We start from the raw sequence: 16,719 nt of genomic DNA on the forward strand, positions 1-16,719 counted from the left end.
TTTAGTGTAGTGGTTAGGCACATAGGCAATGCAGTGCAGCTGAAATGCCTAGGTTCAAATCCCCTATCAGCTTTGTGACTTTACAGATAAGTATTACCTGTCACACATAATTTTTGTGAGGATGCAATTAATTAATGTACATCAAGTATTTGGCACATAAAAGACAGCCATGTAAGTTACCATATATTTAACTATTTTAGTATATAACATATATAGTGACACTATTAAAAGTATTTTTCTCTTTTTATCATTTCCTTTTCCTGCCACCTTCTCACCATTCCCCTCAAGGACTATCTACCTTTTCTTCTGCTCCATCCCCCAGCCCCACTTTTATGAACATCTATCTTCTTTCCCTTTGGGACTTATCCATGCTACTTAATGATAAATGTGACCCTATCTAATTAGCCCCACTGGAGTTAGGGAATACTACTGACCTTACAGATTCCTGTTCTCAGTGTGTTGTGAGAAAAAAGCAGGCCTCTCCATGTTCTTCTAAGGGATTCTATTTGTTAAAAATGACAGCAGAACTCTTGGCATTCTTTGCAATATAAGAAAGCAAATAAAACTAGGAACACTTTTTATCAACCTATAAGCTCTTAGAGTCATTCATAGTTAGTTTCCTATGTGTAGCTGTACAGAAGTGATGAAAGACTGATTCTTTCTGTGCACCATAACCTCATTAGATAGAATTTTAAAGATACCAAAAATACATACACATACAAATTGGAATTTCATAGCATAAAAACAAGACTAAGGGAAACTCCCACAATTCTGAATTTTACTTTTTTTACTATTTAATTGGAAAAGAAGATGGTTGGTAGGAGAATAAAAATTCATTGTGAAATGTCTCCTATTTATAGCAGTAGAACAAAGTTCTGATTGGTGGCAAAACTTTATCAATATTGAGCCACTTACTTAACAAATGCATATTAAAACAAACAAACAAACAAACAAAAAACAAGATGTTTGTGCTACCCTTGCAAAACACTTCCAATGTTGTAATTCCTAGGAGCCATTTTCCGCCAGGGAAGCAGTACTGCAGACAATTAACCATCAAGCTGACTCAGTGCTCCTCAAGGAAACAGTACAATGTAAAGTACAGCTCATCCATGCACAGGCATTATGTATAAGTACATCAATAAAAATGGAGCACATCTACTGCTTGCCATCTTGCTGCCATCTTGCTGCCTTCTTGCATTTTTCCCATTTGCTACTCATTATCAAAACTATGACAAACTATAGATCTATGTCCTTGGCACTTGACTACTTGGGAAGCTATAACACTTCCTAGGGAAAGAGCCAGAGGAAAAAAAGTAGCCCATCTATCCACTGACCACAAAGGCTTCCAACAAAAAGAAATTTTGCTCCTTGTAGAAATATATAATCACTGAGTAAAAAACAAAGTATTAAAAATGTATGGGGTGAAAACACAACAAAATAAACCACAAAATAACTTATCCTTGATGTAGATCTGTGATGCTTAGTTGACAAAAAAGAATCATTAAGGTGTTTATTCAAAAAATAGCAATTATGTGTATCAAACAATGAGTAGTATCAAACCATCAGTAAGATTCAGTAGGTGATATCTTGCCTACACAGAAGTCCAGGTAAAAGTATAAGTTTTATCCTTTTACCTGCAAACATACAATTCTGTCAGCACAAATAATTTCAAGACAGAAGAAAGACTCTTAATATTTTGAATATTCTAGGGCTGAATGCTATTTTCCAGGAATGAAATTACTTTAGACTAGGTAAACAACTTTGAAGATAGCAAGGCTACCCACAATCAAATATAAATTACTTTGACTACCATTTCTAGGACTTTGTGGCATAATAAGCTTTCAGTAGTGGGCTGATCTTCCCACTTGTGATAAAAATAAAGTATATGCATTCAAGTAACCATACAGTAAAGAAATCATTTACAATATGTACTTGTATCAACAGAATTACTATTTAAAACCAATCAAATTGTCAGCATTTAAACAGAACTACAATGAAAATTTCTTCCAAAATTTTTCTGTCCCATTTTAGGGATGAAAATTGAAACAAGGACACATTAAGAGTAAAATTAAGATGGTTTATATCATTGTAGTTCTTGCAAGCTTTCTGAAACATTAAGCAATACATTGCTACTTCCATATTTTTAACCTTTAAAAAAAATGGACATATAACAACTGTACATATTTATGGGGTGCATAGTGATGTTTTGATGCATACAGGGCATACTGATCAGATCAGGGTAATCAGCATATCCATCTTGGTGAATGGCTTGATTTTCTTTTTCTTTTTTTTTTTTTTTTTTGAGATGAAGACTTGCTCTGTCGCCCAGGCTGGAGTGCAGTGGCACCATCTCTGCTCAATGGAACCTCCACCTCCCGGGTTCAAGCGATTCTCGTGCCTCAGCCTTGGGACTACAGGTGCCCATCACCACATTGGGCTAATTTTTGTACTCTTAGTAGAGGCGGGGTTTCACCATATTGGCCAGGCTGGTCTCGAATCCTGACCTCAAATGATCCACCTACCTCGGCCTCCCAAAGTGCTGGGATTACAGGCATGGGCCACCGCACCCAGACAACGGCTTTCTCTTAACAAGTGAAAAGTAATTCCTGAATTAGGTTAGATAACCTATAAGGTCTCTTCTATCTCTACCACTATTTGATTCCACTTAGTTAAATATAAATTGAGTAATCTGTAACATACTTCTGGGACTATGTTAAACTCAGGTAGTTAAGGCACCATTATGCATTCAAGTGATATCATAAAATATCTAAATAGTACTCAAGCAGCCTGAGGGGGTTAATGTTATTTAACAAAGACTCCATTTAGTGCTTACTCTATGCCCAGCATTGTTCTAAGCACATTATAAATATTCACTCATTTATACAGTTATTTTCAGTATATTTACTAAGTGCTTACGAATCTTAAAGATTATGTGAACATTTACCAGTGAACTAAAGTACACAGCTACATTCACAGTGCTCTTTGAAATTAAAATTATTCATTCTAACAATTAGGATTATCTGACAATAACATGAATCTGGTCAGTTACCTCTCCTAACTGAAATCCTGTGACTGCCTTCAGGACAAATTCCAAATTCCTTAGCAAGTCACGAAAGTGCTGCAGCATCTACTCTTTCCTTTCCTGTTTTATCTTATCTGTTCCTGAATTCTTTACTATCTGCAATTAACAAAATCATATCCTGATTCCCATGTACCTATGTACTTACTGCCTCTTTGGTTGGATATGCTCACCCTTCCTTTTAATGTAGCAATTCCAAACTCACCCTCGAAACACGGCTTCCCCGGAGAGCCCACCCTGACTGCTCACCTGGGTTAAGTACTAGCCTTCTCTGCCTCCACCAGCCTCTGTGATCACCTCCAGAAAATCACAAGGCAAAGTATAATTGTTTAGTCACCCATTCATCTTCCACATCTTTAAGAATTCCTTAAAAGCAAAATTGTGTCTTTCATCTCTAAATGCCCACAGTCTTGCATAAAAATTAGTACAGAGTAGGAATACAAGTAAATAAATGCCTTTTAGGCCAGGCGTGGTGGCTCACGCCTGTAATCCCAGCACTTTGGGAGGCCAAGGTGGGCAGATCACAAGGTCAGGAGATCGAGACCATCCTGGCTAACACTGTGAAACCCTGTCTCTACTAAAAATACAAAAAATTAGCCAGGTGTGGTGGCACACGCCCATAGTCCCAGCTACTTGGGAGGCTGAGGCAGGAGAATCGCTTGAACCAAGGAGGTGGACCTTGCAGTGAGCCGAGATTGTGCCACTGCACTCCAGCCTGGGCAACAGAGTGAGACTCCATCTCAAAAGAAAAAAATAAAATAAATAAATAAATAAATAAATAAAGATCTTTTAAAGAAACAAATCAACGAATGTATATAAGCTTTTTGAGTTCACAGAAAATCACCCTGATTTTACTTATGAAGTAGAAAGGAAGTTGATAAAAATATCTATGGGTGACTAGGCATGGTGGCTCACGCCTATAATCCCAGCATTTTGGGTGGCCGAGGTGGGAGGATCACCTGAGGTCAGGAGGTCTAGACCAGCCTGGCCAAAATGGTGAAACTGTCTCTACTAAGAATACAAAAATTAGCTGGGCATGGTGGTGGGCGCCTGTCATCCCAGCTATTCAGAAGGATGAGATAGGAGTATCGCTTGAACCCAAGAGGTAGAGGTTGCAATGAGCTGAGATCACGCCATTGCACTTCAGTCTGGGTGACAGAGCAAGATTCCATCTCAAAAAAAAAAAAAAAAAAAAATCTATGGGGTTCTAAAATTAAAATGCCATAAATTAGATCTATGTAAGTATTAGAGAAATAACAAGGAGCATAAAAAATCAGCTTCTGTTTTCCAATCCAATGATTGCTCTTAGAGAAACTAGAAATGCCAATAGTGCAAGAAAACTCCTCTGTTTCCTAACTGTAGGAAAAGTTGGCTTAAGATAAATAGGTCTTTACGATTCTGTCAGATCTGGTCCTAGTTGTCAATGATTTCCACCTGTAGTTGAAGCAGCATGGTAAACTGCAGTGGCTCCCAGGTGATACAGACATCAACATGTACTATGTCTACCTTACTATGTGCTAGGCACTGGGATAACGTTTTGTAATAATTACTGTAAGATGGTATCATCGCTTTCATTTCTAACTTGAATTAATAATCTATTCCTACTGTTAAACCTAAATCCTACCAATTCATTCATACTTCACCAAAATCCAGTCATTCTTCTCTATTGTGAGGTTTATTGCTATAGAAAGTAGAAGCTCTATGAACCCAAGACAGCTTCCACCCCACGTCAAGAGTCCTGTGAATCAAAAAACTGCATAAGTGGTGCTCCATAAATGGGGAGAAAAGGGGGACTGACCTCCTCCACTCTTCAAAAGTGGTGGTCTTTCACCAACACAGAAAAGGCAAGAGGTACCCAAAGACATTTCCAGCATGAGTCAGATTCTGTGAGTTTCCAGGTTCAATCCTGTCATTTTATTTTTCTGTATCTCTATTTCCCTCAGTCTCTCTTCTTCTCCTAGAAAGTCTTTGTGAATTGTTTTAAAGCACTGGTTACAACAGCAAAATCTTGACTCTGAGAAACTCTACAAGATGAAAGCCTCCATGTCTTTACTGAAAAAAACTGCAAGGGGAAAAAAAAGAAATTGAGGGGGAAAAAACCATACATTAAAAGACTTTTTAGAAAACAAAAAAAACAGGCCAGGCCCCACAACTCACACCTGTAATCCCAGCACTTTGGGAGGCCGAGGCCGGCAGATGGTTTGAGCCCAGGAGTTCAAGGCCAGCCTGTGCAACATGGTGAAATCCCATCTTTACACACACAAAAAATTTTAATTAGCCAGATAAGGTGGCACATGCCTGTAATCCAAGCTACTCAGGAAGCTGAGGTGGAAGGATCACTTGGGCCCAAGAGGTCAAGGCTGCTGTGAGCCATAATCACGCCACTGCACTCCCGTCTGGGTGACAGAGTGAGACCGTCACAAAAAATAAATAAATAAACTAATTGCAATCTACAAACATTATCTGGGTCCTGGTCCAGACAAACTTAAATATATACTCTAAATATATACTCTCTCTCTCTCTCTCTATATATATATATACACACAACACACACACACACACATATAAACATTCACACACATACATACACATATATACATATATATTTACGAGAACTGGAAATCTGAAAAACAGGATATTTGATAGTAGTAAGAAATTATTCTTAATTTTTGAAAATACAATAACATGGTTGCATTTTTAAAAGAACCCTTACCATTTAGTGGTACATTCCTATAATTTTTATGAATGAAATGATATGATTTGCTTCAATACAATACAGGGAGGGAAAGAAAATAGAAAAAAAAAATAGGGTATAGACAAAACAAGATTGGCCATGAGTTGCTAATTGTTGGGTCTGGGGGTTCATTGACTTATCCTACTCTTTTGTGTGTTTGAAATTTTTTATAATAAAAGGTTGCAAATGGGTGTGAAAATATTCTTCCACAGAAATAATCTTAATTGATTGAAAAATATGATGACATAGGGAAACTATGGCCCCTGCGTCTTCAGTTTTACCATTGAAACAAGTCAAAATGGAAAAGGAAAATAGGCATTTACCAAACATTAATTCACATACAAGAATCCTTCATTAAAAGCTTAAAATATTGGGATTTTCTACTAAAATAATCTTTGATGCATATTATGTAGCCCTCTAAGTTAATTTCCCACCTTCTATTAACAAAATTTTAACAGTACCAACTATTTGGCTACAAATATAGATTTAAATAATATTTTCTATTTTTACTTATTTCACACATACAGATAAGTTAGCATAATTATCACATCATCAAGATACGTCTTAAAGCACTGATGAATATATGTATACATATGAAAAGGTTTGGCTTGCCTTTGCTTCAGTCAAGTTTACAAAAATTTTCAAGTACACGAACAAGTCCTATCTTAATATGTACTTACAGGTGGGTGGAACTGCCTGATAAGCTGATGTGTAGAAATGAAAAAAATACACAGCCCCAGAAGTATTTACTTAAATTTGTCAATAAATTCACAATAATTTTCAGGCATATCTGTGAATGTGTGATCTTGATTTAAACACAGATACAGTGATAAAACTAGATTTTTAAAAACATAATTTATAAATGCTCAACGAACAGCACAGCCCTAATTAAATCAAGAGAACTGCTACCAATAAAGAAAGTGCGAGGAGGACACCTTTTCTAGAAGGTAGAGGTGAATGGGCATATCTCTGGTGAGCGAATAGAACCTTAAAGTTCAGCTTGCTTTTACTGTTTGGGTTTCTTAAGAACGTCTAGCCTTGTTTTTTTCCAATTTCTTCTTACAGTGTCAATCTTGGGTTAAATCACTTACGAAGTCTCTTTGAGGAGTAAAACAACAACAATGATGATTCAAACCCTGCCCAAATACTACCTCCCTTCTTCCTATGCACGCCTGGCTTTTGCTTGACAGATGTCAGAGGGCTCTCCGCCCCTTCTCTCAGGTCACCGCACTGCTGAAGGCACCCCGCACAAACTCCCCTCGGGCAAAGCCCTCGGCCTGTGGTTATTTTGGTTATTTTTTGTACCCTTTTCCCCTTCTTTTTTGCACAGGGAGCGCCATGCATGCCTCCCATCGGGACTGAGCTCATTTCACCCAAGAAGACATGGGATCTCCAGGGCAACCGAGCGCAATCGTGGGGTCTCGGGTGGGCCAGGCGGCGCGGAGGACCACCTCCCGGACCGAGCCTCTCACCTGCCGGCCGCCGGGGTCGCCCCGCACCCGCGTGTCGAGCGCATCGTGCCGAGTTTCGTCTTCACCGCCCGAGCGGTAGATGAGGCGCAGCGGCACGATGCTCTGGCGCTCCAGGAAGCGGTTTTCCTTCCTCTTCTCTAGCTCCATCAATGAGGCGTCTCCTCCAGGCAGGAAGGGGGAAAGGAGGGAATGGAGAGAAAAGGCGAAAATAATGACCCTTACCCGCACTCCTCCATCCTGCGGTCCTACGTCTCCCCTACGAAAATCCCCACCTCCCCCTCCCTCTCGGAACCCATCTGGGAAGGACGCAGAGACACCAGCCGGAGAGCCTTGGACCAGTTCATCCGAGAGCATCCAGGAGCGGGGCCCAGAAGCAAGGCACCCCTTTCCCATTCTCCCCATTCCTCTTCAGAAGGAGAAAAACAGGCTTTGACCCAAGGCTTCTAGTGCATCTGCGCGCCCCCACACATATATTTTTGCTTCACTTCTCACCACCCTCCCGAATTAAAAAAAAAAAAAAAGAAAGAAAGAAATCTCCCCGCGCACTCGGGAAATGGGAATGCCCCCTTTTCAATACGCCTGAGGGCTCCAAAGATTCCCGGGAAATAGTATGGCCCGAAGGCACAGAGGGCGGTTAACTTACCTGCCTGCTGGCCGCAGCGCGCCGGGGGGCATGTCCCCAGGGCGCAGAGCAGCAAGAAGGGCACGGACACAGCCACCGCCGCCTGCATGGTGCTGCCTTCAGCCCGCCTCGCCCGAAAGGCTCAGCTCCTCATGCCGCGGCCGCCGAGTCCGTTTCCCTCGCTCCGCGCCCCTGGGCTCCCCACGGCCACCTCCTCCCAGCCCCAGCCGGTGCTGCGGCGGCCGTGGCGCTGCAGCCTCCACCGCGGCTTAGTGCTGCATTGTGCTCCGCGGGCGCTTCCGCTGGCGGGGGGAGCGAGCGAGTGCTGCATTGGGCGGTTGGCTGTAGCTAAGTGGTTTCTAGCGCCTCCCACCTCATCCCCTGGCAAAGGCTCGGGCCGGCGACAAGCGCTCGGCAGGGAGCGAGCGACCGGTGCACTCGCCCCCAGCGCGCAGGCAGGGGCGCGCGCAGGAGAGTCAGCTGGGAAATGTAGTTCTCTCTCCGCGTCCAGCTTGTCTCCACGACGGCGCGGACTGTCGCTACCTCGTGACTGTGAGGTCCTCTATATCCCTCAGACTGGAGGGGCGGGAAGGAAGGGCAAAAGAAAGAGGTCAGCACTGGACGGGCTCCTGGCATCCGAGATGCACCAACTGGGCAGTTACAACAGCCAGTATTCATCCACATCGTCTTTAAAGAGTTGTTCTGTTTCCCACGGATTAGTAGTTCCTTAAGTTATCAAAGAACCATACCCTCACGAATACAGTGCAAATAAATTATTCAACAAATACAGGTTGAGGATATACTGTGTACCCAGCGGTTGACAACCAGAAGAACACGGGGATCAAAGGCACCTGTTCTTGGGTAAAGTTGAGCAGACAGACCACTTTTTTACAATACAGCGTGAAAAGTGTCATGGTTATACCTAGAGGACTATTAATTCAGTCCAGGGAGTCAAAGAGGACCTCCCGGGGAAGGTCTATGCAGGTAATTGAGGGATGATTCAGCCTAACTCTCCGGGATATTTTTGTTCTTTATTGCCAGACAGCCTCAAAACTCTACCAGATATCGGGAACTCAGTTTTCTCAGGCTGCTTATTCCATTTTCCTCTGATTCAAAATGATAAAAATTGTTGAGTATAAAACAATAATAGAATAGCTATCTACATAAAGTAATACTTGTATTTTTTAGTTTTTCAAAGTTCACATATATTATCTGATCCTTTGGTCAAGAATTTGATTAGAACTATTACTCCGATTTTATATTTATGTATGTACGTACGTATGTATTTATTTATTTTTGAGATAGGGTCTTGCTCTGTCGCCCCAGCTGGAGTGCAAGTGGTGAGAACACGACTCACTGCAGCTCAAGCTGCTGGGCTCAAGCCATCCTCCTGCTTCAGCCTCCTAAATAGCTGGGACCACAGACACGTGCCACCACACTTGGCTGTTTTTTATTATTATTATTACTTTTTGTAGAGTCAGGAGTCTCCCCATGAAGGCCAGGATGCTCTTGAACTCTTGGGCTCCACCTTGGCCTCACAAAGTGCTGGGATTACAGATGTGAGCCACTGCACATGCCTACTCCCATTTTAGAAAGGAAAAAAGTTAAGATTTAGAGGTGTGCCTTTCTAGCCAGTAGTTACACGAGGCTATTTTTTTATTTTTCTGAGTGTTTATTATTTATTTATTTATTTTTGTATTTCAATCGCTTTTGGGGAACAGGTTGTGTTTGTTTACATGAATAAGTTCTTTAGTGGTGATTTCTGAGATTTTGGTGTACCCATCACCTGAGCTGTGTACATTGTACCCAATGTGTAGTCTGTTATCCCTCACCCATCCCCTACCCTTTCCCCTGAGTCCCCAAGTCCAGTGTATCATTCTTATGCCTTTGCATCCTCATAGCTTAGCTCCCACATATAAGTGAGAACGTGCAACGTTTGCTTTTTCATTGCTGAGTTACTTTACACAGAATAATAGTCCCCAATTCCATCCAGGCTGCTGCAAATGCCATTATTTTGTTCCTTTTTATGGCTGAATAGTATTCCATGGCATATATATGCCACATTTTCTTTATCCACTCGTTGATTGATGGGCATTTTGACTGGTGCCATATTTTTGTGATTGTAAATTGTGCTGCTATAAACATGCATGTGCAAGTTTCTTTTTTGTATAATGACTTCTTTTCCTCTGGGTAGATACCTAGCAGTGGGATTGCTGGATGAAACAGTAGATCTCCTTTTAGTTATTTAAGGAATCTCCATATTGTTCTCCATAGTGGTTGTACTAGTTTACATTCCCACAAACAGTGTAAAAGTGTTCCCTTTTCATTGCATCTATGCCAACATCTTTTTTTTTTTTTTTTATGGCCATTCTTGCAGGAGTAAGGTGGTATCACATTGTGGTTTTGATTTGCATTTCCCTGATAATTAGTGATGCTGAGCATTTTTCCTTATGTTTGTTGGACATTTGTATATCTCCTTTGAGAACTGTCTATTCATGTCCTTAGCCCACTTTTTTAATGGAATTGTTTGTTGTTGTTTTTCTTGCTGATTTGTTTGAGTTCTTTGTAGATTCTGGATATTAGTCCTTTATCAGATGCATAGTTTATGAAAATTTTCTCCCACTCTGTGGGTTGTCTGTTTACTCTGCTGATTATTTCTTCTGCTGTGCTGAACTTTTTTGTTTGATTAGGTCCCATCTATTTATCTTTCTTTTGTTGCATTTACTTTTGGGTTCTTGGTCATGAATTCTTTGCCTAAGCCAATGTCTGGAAGGGTATTTCTGATGTTATCTTCCAGAATCTTTATGGTTTCAGGTCTTAGATTTAAGTCTTGATTCATCTTGAGTTGATTTTTATATAAGATGAGATATGAAGATCCAGTTTCATTTTTCTATATGTGGGTTGCCAATTATTCCAGCACCATTCGTTGAATAGGATGTGCTTTCCCCACTTTGTGTTTTTGTTTGCTTTATGAAAGATCAGTTGGCTGTATTTGGCTTTCTTTCTGGGTTTTCTATTCTGATCCATTGGACTATGTGTCTATTTTTATACCAGTACCATGCTGCTTTGGTGACTATGGCCTTATAGTATAGTTTGGAGTCGAGTAATGTGATGCCTCCAGATTTGTTCTTTTTACTTAATCTTGCTTTGGATATGTGGGTTCTGTTTTGGTTCCATATGAATTTTAAGATTGTTTTTTCTACCTCTTTGAAGGATAATGGTGGTATTCTGATGGGAATTGCATTGAATCTGTAGATTGTTTTTGGCGGCTTGTTCATTTTCACAATATTGATCGTACCCATCCATGAGCAAGGGATGTTTGTTTTGTGTGTGTGTTTGTCACTTATGATTTCTTTCAGCAGTGTTTTGTGGTTTTCCTTGTAGAGGTCTTTCACATCCTTGGTTAGGTATATTCCTAGGTATTTAAATTTTTTGCAGGTGTTGTAAAAGGAACTGAGTTCTTGATTTGATTCTTGGCTTGGTCACTGTTGGTGTACAGTAGAGCTACTTATTTGGTTCATTAATTTTGTATCCTGAAACCTTGCTGAAATTTACCAGTTCTAGGAGCTTTTTGGATGAATCTTTAGGGATTTCTAGATATAAGATCATATCATCAGCAAACAGTGACAATTTGACTTCCTCTTTTCCTAATTGAGTGCCCTTTATTTCTCTCTCTTGTCTGATTGCTCTGGCTAGGACTTCCAGTACTTTGTTGAATAGAAGTGGTGAAAGTGAGCATCCTTGTCTTGTTTCAGTTCCCACTGGGAATGCTTTCAACTTTTCCCTGTTCAGTATAATGTTGACCATCAGTTTGTCATAGATGGCTTTTATTACCTTAAGGTATGTCCCTTCTATGCCAATTTTGCTGAGGGTTTTGATGCTGGATTTTGTCAAATGCTTTTTCTGCATCTGTTGAAATGACCATGTGATTTTTGTTTTTAATTCTGTTTATGTGGTGTATCACATTTATTGATTTATGTATGTTAAACCATCCCTGCATCCCTGGTATGAAAACTGTATGATCATGATGAATTATCTTTTTAATATCCTGTTGGATTGAGTTAGCTACTATTTTGTTGAGGATATTTGCATCTATGTTCATCAGGGATATCAGTCTATAGTTTTCTTTTTTCCTTATGTCCTTCCCTGGTTTTGGTATTAGGGTATACTGGCTTCATAGACTGATTTAGGGAGGATTCTCTCTATATTTTGGAATAGTGTCAATAGGATTGGTACCATTTCTTCTTTGAATGTCTGATAGAATTCAGTTGTGAATCCATCTGGTCCTGGCCTTTTTTTTTTTTTTTTTTTTTGCTCTTTTTCTATTACCATTTCAATCTCATTGCTTGTTATTGGTCTGTTCAGAAATTCTATGTCTTCTTGGTTTAATCTTGAAGGATTGTATATTTCCACAAATGTATCCATCTCCTCTTGGTTTTCTAGTTTATGCACGTAAAGGTGTTTATCGCAGCCTCGATAACACTTTGTATTTCTGTGTTATCAGTTGTAATATCTCCCGTTTCATTTCTAATTGAGCTTATTTGGATCTTCTCTCTTCTTGGTTAATCTCACTAATGGTCTATCAGTTTTATTTATCTTTCCAAAGAGCCAGCTTTTTGTTTCATTAATCTTTTGTACGTCTGTTTGTTTGTTTGTTTCAATTTCATTTAGTTCTGCTCTGATCTCGGTTATTTCTTTTCTTCTGCTGGGTTTGGGTTTAGATTGTTCTTGTTTCTCCAGCTCCATGAGGTGTGACCTTAGATTATCTATTTGTACTCTTTTGGACTTCTTTATATAGGCATTTAACTCTATGACCTTTCCTCTCAGCACTGCCTTTGCTGTATGCTAGAAGTTTTGATAGGTTGTGTCACTGTTACTGTTCAGTTCAAAGAATTTTTAAATTTCCATCTTGGTTTCACTGTTGACCCAATGATCATTCAGTAGCAGGTTATTGAATTTTCATGTTGTTGCATGGTTTTGAGGGTTCCATTTGGAGTTGATTTCCAATTTTATTCCACTGTGGTCTGAGAGAGTACTTGATACAATTTCAATTTTCTTAAATTTACTGAGACTTATTTTGTGGCCTATCATACGGTCTGTCTTGGAGAATGTTGTATGTAATGATGAACAGTTGTTGAGTAGAATGTTCTGTAAAAATCTGTTAAGTTCATTTGTTGTAGGGTATACTTTAAGTCTATTGTTTCTTTTTTGACTTTCTGTCTTAATGACCTGTCTAGTGCTGTTAATGGAGTATTAAATTCCCCCACTATTATTGTGTTGCCATCCATCTCATTTCTTAGGTCTAGGAGTAATTGTTTTATAAATTTGGAAGCGCCAGTGTTAGGTGCGTATATATTTAGAATTGCGATATTTTCCTGTTGGACTAGTCCTTCTTTCATTATATAGTGTTCCTCTTTGTCTTTTTTTAATTGCTGTTGCTTTAAAGTTTGTTTTGTCCAATGTAAGAATAACTATTCCTGCTCACTTTTGGTGTCCATTTGCATGGAATATTTTCTACCCCTTTACCTTAAGTTTATGTGAGCCCTTATGTGTTAGGTGAGTCTCTTGAAGACAGCAGAAACTTGATGAATTATTATCCATTCTGCCATTCTGTATCATTTAAGTTGAGCATTTAGGACATTTATATTCAATGTTAGTATTGAGATGTGAGGTATTATTCTATTCGTTGTGTTATTTGTTGTTCGAATACTTTTGGTTATTTTTCATTGTGTTATTGTTATATAGGTCCTGTGAGATTTATTCTTTAAGGAGGTCCTATTTTGGTGTATTTCAAGGATTTGTTTCAAGATTTTAGTTCCTTTTAACAGTTCTTGTAGTGCTGACTTGGTAGTAGTGAATTATCTCAGCATTTGTTTATCTGGAAAAGACTATATATTTCCTTCATTTATAAAGCTTACTTTCACTGCATACAAAATTCTTGGCTGATAATTTTTTTTTTTTTTAGACAGAGTCTCACTCTGTTGCCCAGGCTGGAGTGCAATGGCGTGATCTCAGCTCCTGCAACCTCTGCCTCCTGGGTTCAAGCAATTATCCTGTCTCAGCCTCCCAAGTAGCTGGGATTACAGGCGCATGCCACCAGGCCTGGCTAACTTGTATTTTTAGTAGAGACGGGGTTTCACCATGTTGGTCAGGCTGGTGTCAAACTCCTGACCTCGTGATCCACCCACCTCAGCCTCCCAAAGTGCTGGGATTACAGGCATGAGCCACCGTGCCCAGCCAATGATTTTTTTTAAGAAGGCTAAAAATGGGACCCCAATCCCTTCTAGCTTGTAAGGTTTCTGATGAGAAATCTGCTGTTAATCTGATAGGTTTTCCTTTATATTACCTGATGCTTTTTCCTCCATTCTTAAGATTCTTTCCTTCATCTTGACTTTAGATAACCTGGTGACCATGTGCCTAGGCAATGATCTTTTTGTGACAAGTTTCCCAGGTGTTCTTTGAGCTTCTTGTATTTGGATGTCTAGATCTCTAGCAAGGCCAGGGACATTTTATACCCTCAAATACGTTTTCCAAGCTTTTAGATTTCTCTACTTCCTTGTGAACACCAATTATTCTTAAGTTTAGACATTTCACATAGTCCCAAACTTCTTGGAGTCTTTGCTCATTTTTTAAAATTATTTTTTCTTTGTCTCTGATGGATTGGGTTAATTTTTTAAGCCTGGTCTTCAAGCTCTGAAGTTCTTTCTTCTGCTTGTTTGATTTTATTGCTGAGACATTCCAGTGCATTTTGCATTTCTCTAAGTGTGTCCTTGATTTCCAAAAGTTGTGATCATTTTATATTTATGCTATCTATTTCACTGAAGAATTTTCTTTTATATCCTGTATCATTTTTTTTTCTTTAAGTGGGACTTCACCTTTCTCAGGTGCCTCCTTGATTAACTTAATAATCATCCTTCTAAACTCTGTCAATTCAGAGATTTCATCTCATTTTGGATCCATTGCTGGAGAACTGGTATGAGTTTTCTGGGAATGTTAAATAACCTGGTTTTGTCATATTACCAGAATTGTTGTTCTGGTCCTTTTCATTTGGGCAGACTATGTCAGAGGGAAGATCCTGGATTCAAAGGCTGCTGTTCAGAATATTTTGTCCCATAGTGTGCTCCCTTGATGTGGTGTTCTCCCTTTCCCCTAGGAATGGGGCTTCCTGAGAGCTGAACTGTAGTGATTGTTTTTGCCCTTCTGGGTCTAGCAGCTCTGCAGAGCTCCCAGGCTCTGGGCTGGTACTGGAGAGTGTCTGCAAAAAGTCCTGTGATGTGATCCAGCTTCAGGTCTTGCCATGGATACCATCACTTGCTTTGGTGGAGGTAGCAGGGGAGTGAAGTGGACCCTATGAGGGTCCTTGGTTGTTTTTGTTGAGTGCACTGGTTTTGTGTTGGTTGGCCTCCACCCAGGAGGTGGCGCTTTCAAGAGCATATCAGCTGCAGTCCTACAGGGAAGATGCAAACTTGCCCTAGGGACACTCGGTTAAGTATTCAAGTTTCTCAGGCAGTGGACAGGGGCATCATGCTCCCAAGAGATTATGACCTTTGTCTTCAGCTACCAGGGCTGGTAGAGAAAGACCACCGGTAGGGCAAAGATAGGCATGTCTCAGCTCAGCCTCTTCTTGGGTGGGGCTTGCTGCTGCTGCTAGGGGCTATTGAGGGTGGGTTCTCAGTCCATAAAGTTATATTATCAGGGGGTTTATGGCTGCCTCTGCTGAGTCATACAGGTCACCAGGGAAGTGAGAGAAAACTAGCAGTCACAGGCCTCACCCTACTCCCACACAGCCTGCAGTCCTAAAGGCTGGTCTCATTCCCACCAGGCCCACAACAGCACTGAGTCTATTTACAGGCAGCCGGTGACCAGGGCTGACAACTTGCCCAGATCACAAGCTTCCCTGTTGAGAAAGCAAGCAGACTCAAAGTTTTTCAGTGTCTCAGGAAGCCTGCAGAAGTGATCCAGTTCCTTCAAAAGGTCTGTGGATTCTCTTGGCTTTCCTGGAATGTTCCTGTGGTAGTTCTTGGAGCAAACGTTCACAATGTGAGTCTCCACACGCTGTTATGTCCGTCTGAATGGGAGCTACAAGCTAGTCCTGCCTCCTATCCACCATATTAATCTCTCAAAATTCTACTTGTGGCTATTTTAATTTTAATTTAATTTAATTTAAAATTCAGATCCTCAACCAAACTAGCTGCATTTCAAGTGCGAACCTATAGCTAGTAACTGTATCTGGAATTGGTGGGTTATTGGTCTTACTGACTTCAAGAATGAAGCCATGGACTCTCGCGGTGAGTGTTACAGTTCTTAAAGATGGTGTGTCTGGAGTTTGTTCCTTCTGATGTTCAGACGTGTTTATTCCTTCTGGTGGGTTCGGGGTCTTGCTGGCTTCAGAAGTGAAGCTGCCGACCTTCGCGGTGAGTGTTACAGCTCGTAAAGGTAATGCAGACCCAAAGAGTGAGCAGCACCAAGATTTATTGCAAAGAGCAAAAGAACAAAGCTTCCACAGTCTCCAAGGGGACCCAAGGGTTGATGCTGCTGTCTGGGACAGCCTGCTTTTATTCCATTATCTGACCCCACCCACATCCTGCTGTTTGGTACATTTTACAGAGAGCCGATTGGTCCATTTTACAGAGAGCTGAGTGGTCCGTTTTGACAGGGTGCTGACTGGTGCATTTACAAACCTTGAGCTAGACACAAAGGGCTGATTGGTGCATTTACATACCTTTAGCTAGACATAAAAGTTCTCCAAGTCCCCACTAGATTAGCTAGACGCAGAGCACTGATTGGTGCGTATACAAACCTTGAGCTGGAC

General features: G+C 40.5%; 1 protein-coding gene across 5 annotated transcripts in view; it reads right to left on the bottom strand.

Moving 5' to 3' along the window:
- The window catches only part of ADAM22 (ADAM metallopeptidase domain 22), a 260,142-nt gene extending 251,803 nt beyond the window's left edge, over positions 1-8,339 (bottom strand). For 3 of the 5 annotated variants that reach the window (XM_011961759.1, XM_011961758.1, XM_011961757.1), the window contains exons 1-2: positions 7,929-8,339; positions 7,286-7,446 (exon numbers count right to left, since the gene is read on the bottom strand). In XM_011961759.1, coding sequence (XP_011817149.1) covers positions 7,286-7,446; positions 7,929-8,016 — 249 coding nt within the window. In that variant the 5' untranslated portion in view covers positions 8,017-8,339. Of the gene's footprint in view, positions 1-7,285; positions 7,717-7,928 lie in introns of those variants that run through there. The other 2 variants (XM_011961756.1, XM_011961755.1) reach the window with 1 other exon arrangement.
- Positions 8,340-16,719: the final 8,380 nt, after the last annotated feature.

Source organism: Colobus angolensis, unplaced genomic scaffold (genome assembly GCF_000951035.1).
Source record: "Colobus angolensis palliatus isolate OR3802 unplaced genomic scaffold, Cang.pa_1.0 Scaffold569, whole genome shotgun sequence".
In the NCBI taxonomy this organism is placed as follows: Eukaryota; Metazoa; Chordata; class Mammalia; order Primates; family Cercopithecidae; genus Colobus; species Colobus angolensis.